General features: G+C 37.6%; 1 protein-coding gene across 2 annotated transcripts in view; it reads right to left on the reverse strand.

Moving 5' to 3' along the window:
* Window positions 1-1628: 1628 nt before the first annotated feature.
* The window catches only part of LOC133551691 (leucine--tRNA ligase, cytoplasmic-like), a 48396-nt gene continuing 36647 nt past the window's right edge, over window positions 1629-13377 (reverse strand). For both annotated transcript variants that reach the window (XM_061898664.1, XM_061898663.1), the window contains exons 29-32: window positions 12695-12799; window positions 6778-6873; window positions 6568-6700; window positions 1629-2056 (exon numbers count right to left, since the gene is read on the reverse strand). In XM_061898664.1, coding sequence (XP_061754648.1) covers window positions 1851-2056; window positions 6568-6700; window positions 6778-6873; window positions 12695-12799 — 540 coding nt within the window. In that variant the 3' untranslated portion in view covers window positions 1629-1850. The remainder of the gene's footprint in view (window positions 2057-6567; window positions 6701-6777; window positions 6874-12694; window positions 12800-13377) is intronic.

The raw sequence follows: 13377 nt of genomic DNA on the forward strand, positions 1-13377 counted from the left end.
GTCCAAATTACTGTGTAATTATGCGATTAAAGCAGACGACTTTTAGCTGTGTGTGGTGCAGCACTATTTTTTCCTGACAGTCCGTGACGTCACGCGTACGCGTCATCATTCCGCGACGTTTTCAATAAGAAACTTGCGGGAAATTTAAAATTGCAATTAAGTAAACTAAAAAGGCCGTATTGGCATGTGTTGCAATGTTAATATTTCATCATTGATATATAAACTATCAGACTGCGTGGTCGATAGTAGTGGGTTTCAGTAGGCCTTTAACCTTACCTCTAACCTAAGTAAAAAATATAAATCATTTAAGGTCCTTACTATGAGGTCTGTCACACAACTACCTCTCCACATAGCTGTTATCTATCGCCCCCACAGACTCTATTTGGGTGTGAGTTTTCCTTGCCCTTATGTGGGCCCTACCGAGGATGTCGTAGTGGTTCGTGTTGTGGTCTGTGCAGCCGTTTGAGACACAAGTGATTTAGGGCTATATAAATAATCATTGATTAATTGATTGATATTTAGACTTTATCAGTGAACTTTCAGAGTTTGTCGCTGATCTAGTGATTCACGCAGATAATATAGTTATAATAGAATAGTTTAATATCCACATGAATAAGCTGTCAGACCCTCCGTGTGATGTCACTGTTGATTGTGGAGCCAATTATTAGGGCTATATAAATAAACTGATCGATTGATTAATCTATTGATTCTTGGTTCCGGCTGGAATCTGGTAAATGTATTTACATGAAGATGTAAGAATTCCATCCATCCATCCATTTCTACCGCTGATTGCCTTTGGGGTTGCTGATGCCTATAGAAGTAAGAATTATTTATTATAAATAAAATATCTTAATAGCTCCGGAATGAGAATATTTTTATTTATTTTTTAAACAGACATGAAATAACACCTTTTACCTGTTCACTCTTTTATTCCAATATAGTAAATGCTGATGGAGGCTGAGCCAATCAGTGGCCGTGTTACTGAACAGCGTGCTCTTAATGGTTTTGGTCTCATACAGCGTCCACTAAATTAATACCATTGTTAATAGTTTTACATAATTTAGACATTTTTCATGGTTGGAAATGTTTAATTTAGCAATTTTTTATGCTTGGAAATGCTTAATTTAGGCCAGCAATCTGTAGGATACGTGTAAAAAATACACAAATACATAAAGTGCATCATTCGGAGAGTATTCAATATTTTTCGCTTTTTCCACATTTTATGTTAGGTTACAAAAATAAAATTATTTTTGTCCTCAAAACACAAAAAAACCCATAACAAAAATGTGACCTTTTTTTTATTATAAAATAAACTAAGAAATCACATGTGTCTCGTGTACATAAAACATTCAATAATTTAAGCTTTCACAAAATGGAATTTATCCATGTTTAAAGTAAACATCTATTTTAAAGTGATTAAATAACGATGACCACACATCATACAGTAACCCCCAGTGAATAAAATTTGGACATTCCTGCCTTTTTAACACTTAACCTGCTTATTTTCAGCTTGACTTGTTCTGGAGGAAGTCCCACTCACCACCAACAAACCAGCAGTTATTCAGGGGAGAAATAAATTCATGTCGTTGGCATCATAGGGAGAAATAAAGACAGTTGATGAGAGGATGTTCAACATTTCATATCATAATGTTTATTATTTTCTTCTGGAAAAACCACACAATGGACAAACACCATCCAGGAGGGACCCTGATGCCTCATTTTAGGTGTACAAAATAAGCCGGCAGGCATTATTCCATCACCACGACAACAGGAGCGGTGTTAAAACTAAAAAGCTGTGCTATCAAAATGTTCCTAAATGGTTTGTGTCGCCTTCATGTGTACGAGGGATTTTAAAGAACCAAGTAGGCCAGAGTGTCCCCGATGTCCACAGTGACGCCGTCGTCGACCACCGTGACTTTCTTGGCCTCCAGGTTGATGCTGAACACAGACTGAGGAGAGAGGAGCACCTTGCCCTGCTCCTCCTGTCCCAGCACCGGCACACGACGGGGGCCCAGTAGGGGGTCCTCGTACCTCATCAGCTTCACTTTGGAGAGATCTGGAGGAGGAAGCGTTTGGGAGCGCCAGGGGAGAGAGATAAAGATGCACAGAAGAAAGAGTCAAACATTTTGTTTTTTTAACTTTAACAATGGCATGGAAAATGTCATGGAAAAAGTGGAAAGGTAAACAATTTTGCACTTTTAAACCACATGTTCATCTATTAACAAGTGCAAAACAGCAACAGAACCAATGTTGTAATAGTAAGAGAGAGTCAGCTTTACAAAGTTGACCTGAAAACAGAGAAGGTTCTGGTGGAAAACAGGTGCTGGATGTCCACCCAAAGATATGATGTCTGTGCACAACCTCTTAATATTCAGAATTGTTGCACTTGCAAAACCTTTTTTGCTTACAAACTTGTTGTTACTGTAATATAATTACATTTCAAATACTGAAGAAATCGAAATAGATGAATAGCAATATTGTTAATCTCCTGTTATTACTTTATTGGTAATTTAAGGCATTTAGACCACAGGAATAAGCGGTAAAAAATGGATGGATGGACCACAGGTGTGAAATTCAAGGCCCACAGGCCACACTTGGGTTTAATAGCAATATTGTTAATCTCCTGTTATTACTTTATTGGTATTTTAAGGCATTTAGACCACAGGAATAAGCGGTAGAAAATGGATGGATGGACCACAGGTGTGAAATTCAAGGCCCACAGGTCACACTTGGTCAATAGGGATGGGTGATATGGACTTTTACAAAAACCTGCCATTTATTAAAGTCCCAATGATTGTCACACACACACTAGGTATAGGGCGAAATTATTCTCTGCATTTGAACCATCACCCTTGATCACCCACCTGGGAGGTGAGGGGGAACAGTGAGCAGCAGCTGTGGCCACGCCCGGGAATCAATTTTGGTTATTTAACCCCCAATTCCAACCCTTGATGCTGAGTGCCAAGCAGGGAAGTAATAGGTCCCATTTTTATAGTCTTTGGTATGACTCGGCCATGGTTTGAACTTTTAACCTACCGATCACAGTGCAGACATTAACCACAAGGCCACTGAGTACGGTGAAAACGATAAAAGTGAAGATAAAAAACACACATAGAACTTCTTGACGATGAGTCTGTCAGTGCATCTAATCTTCAAAACCCCCAAAACACGACTCTAAAATAACACTAAGGCTCTTAAACTACATCAATTAAGTTTTGGTAACACACCTGTACTGCAAGGCTATATAGTAGTGTGATTTGCTTATCCTATGTTATAGAAGTAATTTTTCTGTCAGCAATATTATAGACAATATTATTGCAAGTTTTAAATTACAAATCAATGAGTTAGTGTTCTGATGCGACTTCAGTGGGACCTCTCGGTCGGATAACGGTGAATAATGACGCTTAACATAAGCGTCTATCTCTACACACCAAAATAGACGGTTATAAAATAAATAGTTGACAAATTAGCATAAAAACAGGCGAAGGTAATGTTTTAGGAACTACCGTCAATCAATGTTTCACCACTGATCGCCAAAACGCTCTTCAGAGCAGACATCGTAGCATATGTCCCAGAAAACTGCGGGAACACATCTTCTTGCGGTTCAGAAAATGTTGACTTTGATTGCACAGAATCTTTGAAATTGCCACGAATGCGCCAGTACTAAGACGACTAGAATTGGAGTATGTTTACTTCAGAGTTTACTTCCACAAAAACTGCAGGACTTAGACTTATATAAACTTTATTGATCCACAAGGGATATTAACTTGCAATGTTATGAGGGGTCAGTTTGTGTTTACATTGCAGTCTGGACACATTTTTTTGTAATGTGAACGACTACATAAAAAGATCAGCTTGACAAAAATGGGAGCCTGAGCCCCTCTTAAATACCAGTAGGTCTAACAACACCAATGCTTACAGCTCAGGAAAACCTTCAATTGAAATTGTTGGGTTTTTAAAAAATGTAAGCAAATATAATAAAAATTAGAACAAACGCTTGACATATATCACTTTGCATGTAATACGTGTATATCAAATATTAGTTTCACTTCACATATGAAGTTTAGTTGCTGAAATGAATGGACTTTTACACAACATTAAAATTGTTCAAGTTTTACCTGCATAAACACAAATTAATCACACAAAAAAACAGGTAAAAACAGTAATAAACACATTATATTAGTGTTATTGAAAAAGTTAAGAAGAAAAAAAAAAGTTATTTTTGACAAAAAACGTGGTCACACTGAAGTTTCCAATTTTGTTCATTACATTACTTAGTCCATGTGTTGATTGATTGATACTTTTATTAGTAGATTGCACAGTTCAGTACATATTCCGTACAATTGACCACTAAATGGTAACACCCGAATAAGTTTTTCAACTTGTTTAAGTAGGGGTCCATGTTAATCAATTCATGGTTGGCAAAACTGCATTCGGTGAGTATATGTTTTTTCGTTATGCCTTTATGATGTTCCGTGTTTATTTAACTGCGAGTAGAGGCAGGTCAAACCACTGAAAACATTTGGTTGCCCTTAATTTCTCGTGTAAATCTACTGCTAATTCAACCTGAAGAGTTGTTGGTTGTACTATGTCTTTGATATTATTGAATTATTTTTATGTTGAAAAACAACAGCAAAAGTAGCAGGCAAATCTGCCACTAAAATGTTGGTTACTGTACTTTTGTGGAAAATTTCTTGAATATTGAAAATGAGAGCAGAAAGTTTTTCCTCATGTTAACTCAACCTTAAGTGTTGGTTGCACTTTATTCAAATAAGATGTGAATGCATTGGACATTAATTGTTGTTTACTTGCCTGTTTGAATCCATCATTTCTTTAAACGTAACTCCCTTACAATAAATAACAGGTATATAGGAATGTTCACTTGCATCCATCCACCCATTTACTACCGCTTGTCCCTCTTGAGGTGGCGGGGGCTGCTGGAGCCTATCTCAGCTGCATTCGGGCGGAAGGCGGGGCAGTATACATTATTTATTTCACAGTCACACTGCTTGATTTTTTTACTCTCAGGTTTTCCTGACACTATTTTAACTCACTAAATAATTTAGGATCGTATCGTTTAAAAAAAAAAAAAAGAAAAAAAAAAGATTGTCCCTGAATAGTTTCGGCAACCACAAATTCCGAATTGACTTGAATCGTTGTCTAAACAAATCACTATGCCCTTACTTACCAAGTTTTCAGCAAACAAATAACATGTATTTTGGTAAAACGTATAAAAGATGTTATTCTATGACATCAAGAAAAAAAAATGCATTTCTGTCCAAATATCACCGTATTTTTTGGACTGTAAGTCACAGTTTTTTTCATAGTTTGGCCAGGGGTGCGACTTATACTCAGGAGCGACTTATGTGTGAAATTAACAACACATTACCGTAAAATATCAAATAATATTATTTAGATCATTCACGTAAGAGACTAGACGTATAAGATTTCATGGGATTTAGAGATTAGGAGTGACAGATTGTTTGGTAAACGTATAGCATGTTCTATATGTTATAGTTATTTGAATGACTCTTACCATAATATGTTACGTTAACATACCAGGCACCTTCTCAGTTGGTTATTTATGCTTTGATTGATTGATTTGATTGATACTTTTATTAGTAGATTGCACAGTACAGTACATATTCTGTACAATGCGTCATATAACGTACACTTATTCAGCCTGTTGTTCACTATTCTTTATTTATTTTAAATTGCCTTTCAAATGTTTATTCTTGTGTTGGGTTTTATCACATAAATGTACCCAAAAATTTCAACTTATACTCCAGTGCGACTTATATATGCTTTTTTCCTTTTTTATTATGCATTTTCGGCAGGTGCGACTTATACTCCGGAGCGACTTATACTCCAAAAAAAAAAGGAAAGTTTTTTTTTTCCCCAATCTAATTTAAATTATGCATTGATTGATTGATTTAAAATGTTATTAGTAGATTGCACAGTACATTACATATTTTGTACAATTGACCACTAAATGGTAACACCCAAATAAGTTGTTCAACTTGTTTAAGTCGGGGTCCACGTTAATCAATTCATGGTAATGCATGCGAGTATAACCTGTGATTAATCATGATTCATTGGTGTAATTAATCCCGCTTAAAAAATGTATCATAATAAAGCACAAGTTTCTACTAAATAGAGTTGCTTTACTTGGAGACATGAGATGTTGTGTTTTCAGAATGAATTATAGGATTGATGTATGTAAGAGCAACAGACTTCCTCACAATTTCCATGGGATTAATAAAGTACTACTTTATTTTACCTATATGTTTGTACTCTGATAAATCATGCAGCAAAATAAAACAACTAGGACATTTATTTTGTTGTTGCTTGTTTTTGATTCACCCATTTAAGTACACTGATATATTGTAGGCAATTAGGAGCAATAATAATGGCACTAACGCCATATCGAGACATCATTATGAGATCTACTTAACACCACATTTTTTTTAGCATTTACTGCCACTATTTTCTAAAAAAACAAACAAACAAAAAAACAGTTGTGTAAACAGACAAAGAAAACAAATAATCACTGGAGGGGTCACGGACCTTTGACGATTCTGTTGACTTTGGAGAGTCTGCGGACAACGCTGTCCCTGCTGTCTCCTTGTCTGATGTCAAGCTTAGTAGAGAAGATTCCGTTGCAGGGCTGAGGGTTTACCAAGGACACGCACACGCCGAGCTGCGAAACACAACACAAACATAATAACAGACTAGTTTCCATTTGCGGAGTCAAACGTTCAGCACAAAAGCATTTACCTCCGATCTGAATAAGGAGAACGGTTTCCCCGGGCAACAATCTTCCCGGATTTTGTCGTCGGCCTCGGACGCAAACAAGATGTCGATCTGGTCCAGCTGCGGGTAGAAAGAAACACCTTTAGAGTAATTGGTTATTGCAAGGTTAAGCATCACATGACATCGTGTGGCTCCACACTCTTTAGCTCTATCACTTATCTAGGATGCTAGCGTCCATAATATCATCTCATACATCAAAGTGGCCATAAAAAGCATCCACTAATAACGTCTTACGCCTCGTTCATAAACACATTATAATGGGACTGCTTGTGAATGTAGCTCGTCATTACAACTTCGTACAGTACATAACGTTGTAACAAGGGGTGGCACGATCCGATATTGACATCGGATATAAGCAACAAAAAAAGTGTCGAATTACAAACCCCGTTTCCATATGAGTTGGGAAATTGTGTTTGATGTAAATATAAACGGAATACAATGATTTGCAAATATTTTCAACCCATATTCGGTTGAATATGCTACAAAGACAAGATATTTGAAGCTCCAATTTTTTATGTTCAAATTGATAAACATTTTTTTTTTGCAAATAATCCTTAAATTTAGAATTTCATGCCAGCAACACGTGACAAAGAAGTTGGGAAAGGTGGAAATAAATACTGATAAAATCGAGAAATGCTCATCAAACACTTATTTGGAACATCCCACAGGTGTGCAGGCTAATTGGGAACAAGTGGGTGCCATGATTGGGTATAAAAGCAGCTTCCATGAAATGCTAAGTAATGCAGAAACAAAGATGGGGCAAGGGGCACCAATTTGTAAGCAAATTATCGAACAGTTTTAGACAACATTTCTCAATGAGCTATTGCAAGGAATTTAGGGATTTTACCATCTACGGTCTGTAAAATCATCAAAAGGTTCAGAGAATCTGGAGAAATCACTGCATGTAAGCGATGATATTACGGACCTTTGCTCCCTCAGGCGGTACTGCATCAAAAACCGACATCAGTGTGTAAAGGCTATCACCACATGGGCTCAAGAACACTTCATAAAACCACTGTCAGTAACTACAGTTGGTTGCTACATCCGTAAGTGCAAGTTAAAACTCTATTATGCAAAGCAAAAGCCATTTATCAACAACACCAAAGAACGTCGCTGGCTTCGCTTGGCCCGAGCTCATCTAAGATGGACTGATGCAAAGTGGAAAAGTGTTCTGTGGTCTGACGAGTCTACATTTCAAATTATATTTGAAAACTGTGGACGTGGTGTCCTCCGGAATAAAGAGGAAAATAACCTTCCGGATTGTTATAGGCGCGAAGTTCAAAAGCCAGCATCTGTGATGGTATGGGGTGTATTAGTGTCCAAGGCATGGGTAACAAACATCTGTGAAGGCACTATTAATACTGAATGGTCCATACAGGTTTTGGAGCAACATACAGTATGTTGTCATCCAAGCAACGTTATCATGGACGCCCCTGCTTATTTCAGCAAGACAATGCCAAGCCACGTAATACAACAGCATGGTTTCGTAGTAAAAGAGTGCGGGTACTTTCCTGGCCCGCCTGCAGTCCAGACCTGTCTCCCATCGAAAATGTGTGGCGCATTATGAAGCGTAAATAAGACAGAGGAGACCCCGGACTGTTGAACGACTAAAACTCGACATAAAACAAGAATGGGAAAGAATTCCACTTTCAAAGCTTCAACAATTAGTTTTCTCAGTTCCCAAACGTTTATTGAGTGTTGTTAAAAGAAAAGGTGATGTAACACAGTGGTGAACATGCCCTTTCCCAACTACTTTGGCACATGTTGCAGCCATGAAATTTTAAATCAATTATTTGCACACAACAAAATTTGAGTTTCGAATATCTTGTCTTTGTAGTGCATTCAACTGAATATGGGTTGAAAATGATTTGCAAATCAATGCATGTTCTCCCCGTGAATACGTGGGTTCCCTTCGGGTACTCCGGCTTCCTCCCAATTCCAAAGACATGCACCTGGGGATAGGTTGATTGGCAACACTAAATTGGCCCTAGTGTGTGAATGTAAGTGTGAATGTTGTCTGTCTATCTGTGTTGGCCCTGCGATGAGGTGGCGACTTGTCCAGGGTGTACCCCGCCTTCCGCCCGATTGTAGCTGGGATAGGCGCCAGCGCCCCCCGCGACCCCGAAAGGGAATAAGCGGTAGAAAATGGATGGATGGATGTATTCCGTTTATATTTACATCTAACACAATTTCCCAACTCATATGGAAACGGGGTTTGTATCTAAAATCTCAGAAACAAGGGTTCTGATGTAAGCGCTCAGATACAAGTAGTCTTGCAGCGCGGTTAGTCTTTTCTTGGATTTCAGTGAAGTTATTTACAAAAGGTAAACATTGTAGGTTATAGGCTACTAGGAGCTAGCAGTTTCACAAGAGTTAAGCACATAAGCGAGACATACGTAATAAGTGTTCTTAACAGGACATTTGTCAATTAAAGCAAGTATCAAATAATTCTAGTTACAAATGACTTAGAGATACGAAGTCTCGTGGGCAGAAGAGTATTAAGAAGTATCCAGTAATAAACCTGTCTGAATAATTTAACTTACTGCACTAAGAACTTATCTTAATGAATTATTGTAACCAATGGGTGTAGGAAAAAAAACAATTACCACTTCACTTCGAATATGATTCAGGAGCTACGATTCAATTAAAAATCGATTATTGATCCATCTTAAATTCATGTATATTGATGCATATTTACATTTATTTCGTTTCACTAAAAAGGCATGTATCACTTGCAACTTTTAATAAACGTTTATTTGTAATAAGAACCAGATGACTTAATTCCCATCACATTTATTAAATTAATGGAAGTGTGTGCTAAACTGAAACTTAAGTGCCCTAAAATAAAAGGAGCTCGTCGGATCTCTTGGTGAGGTTGTTCGCTCAAGTCAGCCAAATTGTTTAATTCACTTTACAATAAATAACTCGATTTACTAATTAACTTACTTTTTTACTAATCGATTTTATAATCGATTAGTCCGAATTGTGATGCATTTAAAAATCGATTATTTGCCTCGCCTCTATCAATTAGTCCATTTCAGACAGTAAATAATAAATAGGTTAGTGTTTTTTTATACATAGCATTGTTCTAAGTAATGTCACTTGATCAAGCCTTTTCTAGCAAAATATTAAAACTTTGTATGATTTGTGCTGATATCGTATCAAATAAATATCCGTTTCAAAGCGCTTTGACACTATTTCTAGATTCACCCATTCACACACATTCACACATTGATGGCGAGAGCTGCAATGCAAGGCGCTAACCAAAACCCATCAGGAGCAAGGGTGAAGTGTCTTGCTCAAGGACACAACGGACGTGACTAGGATGGTAGAAGGTGGAGATTGAACCAGTAACCCTCAGATTGCTGGCACGGCCACTCTCCCAACTTCGCCACGCCGGCCCCTGAAGTGAAAAATATTGGGTCACCACTAATCGTAACAGTGCTGTCACGATCGGCCTTCGCCGCAGTATGACTCCTACACAGAGAAGACTGAATACATATATAATCACAAAAAGCGCACTCAAAAGGAGTGAGGAAAAACAACTCAGAACGTACACAAAAATTGTGGAAAAATGGAAATCGCACACAAAAGGTGTGGAACGGAACAAGTAAACACTACACAGCAGCGCAGGAACAAGGAGTGTGAGTGGAGCTAGAGCAGAGGGGATAAACTTGATTTGAAGGGTGAACCATCAGGAATAAAATGGCGCCGAGTGAATGGACTGGATAGCTTAAGTAGTCAGGAGGAAATGGGTATCAGGTGTGCACGAGGGTGGCTCCGCCCCGTGGCCCAAAAAACAGGCACTGCAGCAAAAAGCAGACAGGCGGCAGCAAGTCTGCCAGATCACGGCAGTTGTTCCTTAACACACCTCATAAGCACCAGTTATGCCAGAGAATAGGACGTTGTGTGGTTAGTGTTGCCAATTTAGCAACTTCTTAGCGAGAATTCAGAACCAATCTAGATCTTAGTAACATTTTCTGCTCTTACTTGACATTTTTAGAGATATTACAGCACATATGGCTAATCTCAACAAGCAGCACTAATTACAGTATGTCATTTAGGTTAATTTTGTCTTAAATCTCTACTTTGCTGGCAAACTCCACAGGTAGATTGCAGTACTGTGAGAAGCACTGAAATGTATAGATAAACGGATCCAAATCTGGTGTCATGTCTGGTGAAAACAATGTTGGGATACAACTTTTTACCAAGTTAAAATGATACTAGGGGAAACAAAAAATAAAGTTTACTGTTTTAACGAATAGAAAGTATATAACACAAAAGAGTGAATCAAGGCGAATGCAATGTCACCGCTTGAGAGAAAAAAAGCATTTGAGGAAAGCAGCAAGTTTCTTTGGGTTTCGATTTGGCCATAATAGTGTTTTACTCCTTCTAAGATGGGGTGAGTAACGCTTCTTTCGAACCACTGCTGGTGTGCAATCATTCAGAACTGACATGACCCAAACAGAGCACAAAACACTCTAACCTGGTAAGACTCCCAAGGTGGAGAGAATCTGCTTCTTTTTGATTATATATTTTTTTTATGATTAGTGATAACGAAAATATTTTTGTGTGCATCAAAGTTGATACCAGCAGGGGCGTAGCACAAAAATCTATGCCCCTATAAACAAGACTCTTAAAGAGCCCCGATCCCACCCTAAACTCAATGTACCCTAAACTCAATGTCGGCTCTGCATGCACGCAAGCACGCACACACAACACGTTTAAATGCACCAAATACCTAATTATTGCACAGATTTGGTTTAAACCAACTTTTTATTACACATCTGAAAACATGATTAGGTTTTTGACTCTTTAAAGATGGGATTAACATATCTAGATAAACCCCCTCAATAATTTTGTCTTTAATGGGGTTTTTTTTTTACAAAAAACTGCCAACAATGTCCTTATCAAGTGGCCTTATTATTAATCTTTAATAATTATTTAACCTGTCATATTCCCTTAAAAATTACTATGATTATGATTAAATATAATCTGTCAAGTTGTCCTTTACTTTAGAGTGTCATGTAGAATTATCATTAGTGGATAATACGAATCATAAGAATACATTCCATTTTGATTTTGTTATTATTAGTGAATCACCTAGATGAGTTAAGTCTCCACCTGCCTGTAAAAATTTGAGACGCTTTTTTTTCTAACTTTAACCAAGGATCTTGAATGCACTACAATTATGTACAATGCGCTACAAAAGTGAAACTTGAACATAACTTTCTCCTCTGTTGCCACATATATAGAATCTATCCATCCTTCCATTTTCTACCGCTTGCCCTTTTTTGGAGTCACATGGAGACGGTCTGCAGGCAGGGTAAATGCTGGACAAGTGGCCAAAACAGATAGACAACATTCACACTAACATTCACACATTTAGTGTTGCCAATAAACCTATTCCCAGGTGCAAGTCTTTGGAGGTGGGAGGAAGCCCACGGAGTCACAGGGAGAACATGCAAACGCCACACAGAAAGACCCCAAGCCCGGGGTCAAACTTAGGACCTTCTAATTGTGAGGCACTAGCACTAACCACTGTGCTGCCCTTCTTCAGTCACTTCATCCTTGTTCCAAAATGTTGGTGCTTTGTGTGAAAGCTTAAAGTTGAGCTTTGATGACTTTATGAAATACATGTTGAGTAAAGTGGTCCAAGTTTGCTTTGCGGCAAACTATTTCACATTTTTGATAGGGGTTATAGGTAGTCTTAAACATTCTTAATTTGATTGGATTTACGTAAGCAACTTTCATGGCTGACGTCTTTTATTTATTTTTTTTAATTTTCAAATTGCTATATTTTTTTCCCTAAATTTTACAAAAGCCCATACTCGATATGTATTTGAGCCAGCAATAAGACTTAAAAATGCTAACTTCATACCTCAAGAGAATTTGTCAAGTAGACCAGGTTCTCCATCAGAACTGCCCGCTCATCGAACTCCAGCTCCAGATCCAAAACTCTAGGCCCGTTCTTTTCAAGGTTCTCCTAAAGAAAGATGGACCCAGCGAAACATTAAGATAGTTAGACGTCATGTGACGGCTTGTAATAGTCAAGCAAGATGAATGTCTTCAATAAATGAAGATTTGTTTTTGTTGTGGATTAAAACTGAACATTCGAACAGAGAAAAACAGGAATAAAAATTTAAGTTGAAAAAGGCAAAAAGACAATAAGCAGCTTCTCTCAATGCGACAAAACATCAGTATTAAAAACATTCATGTTCCTGTGCTTCTGTCCAATGAATACATTAAAAATAAACGTCTTTGCTGGACACAAGAATAGAGGAACATTTTGCTGGACGATATACTGCATCTGGAAAGTACTGAGAGTGCTTCACTTTTCCCACATTTTGTTATGTTACAGCCTTATTTCAAAATGTAATAAATGCATGTTTGTCGTCAAAATTCTACACACAATATCCAATAATGACGTGAAATGAATGCTATTTTTTAAACTAATTTAAAACCAAAAAAATCACATGTACACAATGATTTAGAGCTTTTGCGCAATACTTTGTTGATCCACCTCTGGCAGCATTACAGACTCAAATGTTTTAGAAAACGATG

The sequence above is a fragment of the Nerophis ophidion genome, linkage group LG04 (assembly GCF_033978795.1).
Source record: "Nerophis ophidion isolate RoL-2023_Sa linkage group LG04, RoL_Noph_v1.0, whole genome shotgun sequence".
Taxonomy (NCBI): domain Eukaryota; kingdom Metazoa; phylum Chordata; class Actinopteri; order Syngnathiformes; family Syngnathidae; genus Nerophis; species Nerophis ophidion.